Raw genomic sequence first — 5,000 nt, 5'->3', positions numbered from 1 at the left:
TGGATAGCACAGCATCTACCTGTTGGAGGTGTTGTTGCCAGTCATGAGAAAAAATCAAGATGTCATCTAAATACACCCCCACACCCTTTGAGTCTTGCAATAGGTAGTTCATTGCCCTCTGAAAGGTGGCCGGACTATTCCTCATTCCGAAGGGCATGACATTATAATGATAGAGGCCAAATGGTGTTGTAAAAGCAGAGATCAATTTAGCCTCTTCTGTTAAAGGTGTCTGATAGTAACCTTTCATTAGATCTATTTTAGTAATGTATTGGGCTGTTCCCACCTCGTCAATTAGGTCGTCAACGCGGGGTAATGGATATGCGTCAGGAACAGTTATAGAGTTGACTCTCCTATAGTCCGTACACAGGCGAAGTTGACCTCCCTCCTTCGGCACCAGCAGGCACGGCGAAGCCCAGGGGGATTGACTCGGGCTGGCCAATCCGTGGTCGAGCAGGAAGTTGACCTCACTCCTCATCTGCTCTCGCTTCTGGGGGTGGATTCTATAAGGATTGTGCCTAATAGGAGAAGATCCAGGTACAAGCTTCACGTCATGAGTGGCAATGTTGCAGATGCCGGACACATCTTTGAAGAGAGAGTCATATTTGTGAATGATTTCAGTTACATCATTGGCATGTTCATTCGTGAGATGACTAAGGTAGGGAACTAGGTTACCAAGTATATGCGAATTATCGGTAGGATGGGAGTCAATGTTCGGTAAAATCTTGTCAAAATTAATGTACATGGCATTATTAGGTGTATGAGACATAACATTAGGTACAGTATTCACCGCTAACACTTGTTTCTCATAGTCTAGTAGTGGGCTAGTGGTCTTATATGGTTTAATTAGGTTCACATGAATATGTTGGGTAGCCTTGCGACGGTCGGGTGTTGAAATTGCATCGTTAGAATCTGATAGTTTCTTAGAAATTTTGTATGGTCCATGATATTTAGCGCTAAGAGGTGAACCAGAGATAGGGATGTATGCCAGGACTAAGTCCCCCTCTTTGAACTCTCTGACCAAGGCTTTTGAGTCAAAGTTAGTCTTCATTACAGACTGGGCATGAGCTAGGTTAGTTTTGGCAAAAGAACGAACTTTATCCAAGTTAGATTTAAGAGAGGTAATGTAATTGTTTACCGTGACTAACTTTGTAGAAGGTAAGGAGATCAAATGATCTTTGATGACCTTGAGGGGTCCTCTTACCTTGCGTCCAAAGAGCAACTCAAAAGGTGAGACCCCTAGGGATTCTGATGGTGTTTCCCTTATGGCAAATAGAAGAAATTACAGGCCCTCATCCCAATCTCTGTCTTCCTCACAGCAGAACTTCCTAATCATAGATTTCATAGTCTGAAGAAAACGTTCCAAGGCCCCCTGCGACTGAGGATGGTAAGCTGTTGATAGAGTTTGTTTAATACCGAGCAGCTTTAGAACTTCTGCAAATAGAACACTGGTAAAATTGCTACCTCTGTCTGATTGGATTTCTTCTGGGATTCCAAAGGTCGTGAACAAGTTAGTGAGTGTATTAGCAACAGTTTTAGCAGAGATATTCTTAAGAGGAAAAGTATCAGGGTATCTTGTAGTTGGGCAAAGTGTGGTGAGAATGTATTGGTTGCCTTTCTTTGTCTTTGGGAGAGGTCCAACAATGTCTATAATTAATTTACTGAAAGGCTCAAAAGGTACTTTAATAGGCTGCAATGGATATGGTGGTATAGTTTCATTAGGTTTCCCAACAATCTGGCATGGGTGGCAATTCTTAACAAATTCAGCTACATCTTTTTTCATGCCAGGCCAATAAAACTCATTCAGAAGGCGAAGATATGTCTTCCTTATTCCTAAATGACCTGAGAGACCTTGGTGAGCTACTTCCATTATAGGAGTTCTCAAGCTGGTGGGTAATACAATTTGGTGACATTCTGCCCAGGTGTCATCATCTGATAATTGCGGTGGTCTGTAAAGTCTCATGAGGATGTTATCATGATAGTAGAATGATGGAGGATGTAGAATATCTTCCTTGGGAACTACTTTAGAGTGTAAGGGAGTTAGAGTAGTGTCATTCTGTTGTGCTTCTAATAAACTCTGTTCAGTGAATATTTGTGGAATAGCACTTGGAGGAGGAAGGGGTGAATGTGTAGGTGTGTCTTTTAATTTTTGGGATCGGGTTACCGCACAACTAGGGAACAAATTTGGCTGTTCTCGCTCTAACTCATCAGTAGGGTTATGCGTTAAGGGAGTGTCACTCAAAATGATAGGAGCAGGAGTTTGTACAAGTCCACCAGCTATGTCATTACCAAGAAGTAAACTACAGTCTGGGATAGGAAGGGAAGGTTGTTCGCTCACCGCCACCGTTACAGGTCCCTGAACAATGCCGCAGCTGAGGTGCACCCGAGCTAATCTCAAAGGAAACTGGCTGTTAAAGTCATGGAGGTACACACTTTCGCCGGTATAATTGCTGTCTATACCAGGAACAGATGACTTTAGTATAACCGTCTGGGCAGCAGCTGTATCTCTCACGATACGAATGGGGTGCACCTCGCCACCATCCTCCAGAGACACGGCACCAAGTGAACGGAAAGGCTGAAAGATATCGGCAGTTTTACTGGTTGGCACAGACAGAATTGCAGCTACAGGTTTGCTGGGAGCAGTAGTTTGTGACACTTTACATTTAGGGTCTGGGCATTGTTTTATGTGGTGTCCACGTCTTTTACAAAATGAGCAGGTTAGATTTGTTTTTAAATTACTCTGATCTACCAGCTCACCATCCTTAAACCCACTATTAGACTTTACATTATGCTGGAGCACTCTCCTCTCCCTGGTGGGCGAACGATGGACCAGGGAAAACACATCAGCCAACTGTGCGGCCTTAATCAGGTCATTTTCTCCCCTATCGATGAGGTGCATTTTGATAGAGTAGGGAATCTTTTTTATAAATTCCTCTAATGCTATAACATTAACAAGTTCATCAAAAGTATTAACACTGGCTGACTTTAACCACCTCTTAAGACCCCTTAATTTCTCAGAGGCAAATTCATGGTAAGTTTGATACTGAAGTTTATTAAGTGACCTAAATGCTTGTCTGTATCCTTCTGTACTGATTGAGTACGAAGCTAGAATTGCTACTTTAACCTCGTCATAATTAGTGTTATCGTCCACATTATTACATACTTTAAGTGCTTTATCAGACAGCTTAGGTTTAATAAGCCAAACCCAGTCAGGTTTAGGAATTTCAAAGTGTAGAGCTGTGGATTCAATTTCCCTAAAGAAAGACTCAGGATCACTATCAGGAAATGTAGGTATAAGCTTGACATACTTTAGCAAATCAGTCTTAGTTTTAGGAGAGTTGGCATTGTTTTGAATGTCTAATTGCTTAAGTTGAAGTTCATGAGCCCTTTCCTTTTCTCTTTCTTCTCTCTCCTTTTCTCTTTCCTTTTCTCTTTCTTCTCTCTCCTTTTCTCTTTCTTCTCTCTCCTTTTCTCTTTCTTCTCTGTCATAGTCTATTTGCATTTGTTGAGACATTAGCTTCACTTTCTCTAGTTCAAGTAATAGATTAGGATCTCAAGTCTGTAACGAACGTGAAGCTTCGAGGACATCTTTATCCCCTAAGTGAGCTAGAATTAGAGCACGTAGCTCATCTTTCCTTAAGTCAGGTTTGAAAGAGATATTGAAGGTCTTTGCTATATACTTTAAATCGTCCTTACAAATATTAGTCTCTTTGAATTCTTGGATCTCTGGGTTACCCACAAACTCAGTCGCTTTGAAATCACTCTGCTTAGCCATGGTTTAAATTCAAAAGATTCAGTACTCTCTCTCTATATATATATATATAAGTGAAACCTGCTTAGAGCCTGGCAAGTTAACTCGAGAATAAGCTAAAGGCCTTACAGGTATCATGAAGTTTATCACCTGGCATAAACTTAAGTGGCAAGACCGAATTAGGTTCTTGCAAGGTACGTTCTACTCGTAACAAGCCAAAAGGAAACAGGGGGGACAGCAGCCCACACTACTGTAAAACAAGGGCCCTATTCATAGGTATACTCTGTAGTTTAAGTAAAAAGTAGAGTATTTGGGTTGGTCAAGTTACAGCGACGTAATCGTGCATAAAGTAAATTCACATAAGTTATAGTAAGCAAGGAAAAGGAGTCACAATTGCAAGCTGTATGTGGGAGAACACCACTTCTGTCGGTAAGAACAATACATAGAACAACCTACTGTACTAACTACCCCTATTTGGCCATTTATAGAGAATTTAAAGCAGGTACAAGCAGGATTCACAATAAATGCACACAAGGTATAGAGACGTTGCGGAGAGAAGTCAAGTTCCAGGTGAAAATATTTTTCAATTTCAAGTTAAATACAATTATTAAACTATTAGAGAGAATCAGAGTGATTACGATGACTTATTACGATCAACGAGTCAGATTCCGGTCGGGCCCCCACAAATGTTACGTACGTCAAGGTTAGTCTAAGGGGGGAACATACATAACATTTCGAAGTGAATGAATTTAAAGCATACAATAACATTTAACAATATTTATTACCAACTGACATTCCCAACAAATACAATTAAACTTAACATTAAATTAGACTTATCTTAAATTAACTTAACACTATTCAACTTGACCACTAGGAACTTGAACAAATTAGGAACTTGAACAAATTAAGAACTTGAGTACACAGAGAACTTGGTTCCTTCCTCAACGCCCTACGTTACCAGCACCGAAGGGATGATGAGTAGTCCGATATCGTCTCTCGTCCACCAACACCAGGTTAGAAGCGAGTGTATTCAGCTTACAGCTGAGACTGACTCATGGGGCGGTGAACCCTCATTTTATAGGAGAGAGTCGAAACCTCAGGTGCTTCGAGGGTTTGAAGCCGGCTCGATGAAACATGGTGCGACGTGGCGGGGTGTGATTCAGAAGTGTCGTAGTGGTTGTTAGGTGGTAATAGGTAGTTAGTAGAGGTATACCTTACAACACACACACACAAACACTTATATATACATATA

The 5,000-nt window shown here is 41.1% G+C and overlaps 1 protein-coding gene across 1 annotated transcript; it reads right to left on the bottom strand.

Moving 5' to 3' along the window:
- Positions 1-1,279: 1,279 nt before the first annotated feature.
- Positions 1,280-3,772, bottom strand: LOC143023372 (uncharacterized). The gene is made up of 2 exons (XM_076181892.1): positions 3,568-3,772; positions 1,280-3,354 (listed from the first exon to the last, which is right to left on the bottom strand). Exons 1-2 carry the CDS (start codon positions 3,770-3,772, stop codon positions 1,280-1,282), a joined length of 2,280 nt encoding a protein of 759 aa, XP_076038007.1.
- Between the last annotated feature and the right edge of the window lie 1,228 nt (positions 3,773-5,000).

Source organism: Oratosquilla oratoria, unplaced genomic scaffold (assembly GCF_046742065.1).
Source record: "Oratosquilla oratoria isolate Oo_2021 unplaced genomic scaffold, ASM4674206v1 SCAFFOLD47, whole genome shotgun sequence".
Taxonomy (NCBI): Eukaryota; Metazoa; Arthropoda; class Malacostraca; order Stomatopoda; family Squillidae; genus Oratosquilla; species Oratosquilla oratoria.
Note: the sequence above shows the minus strand (reverse complement) of the source record. Positions and strands in the feature narration are given on the sequence as shown.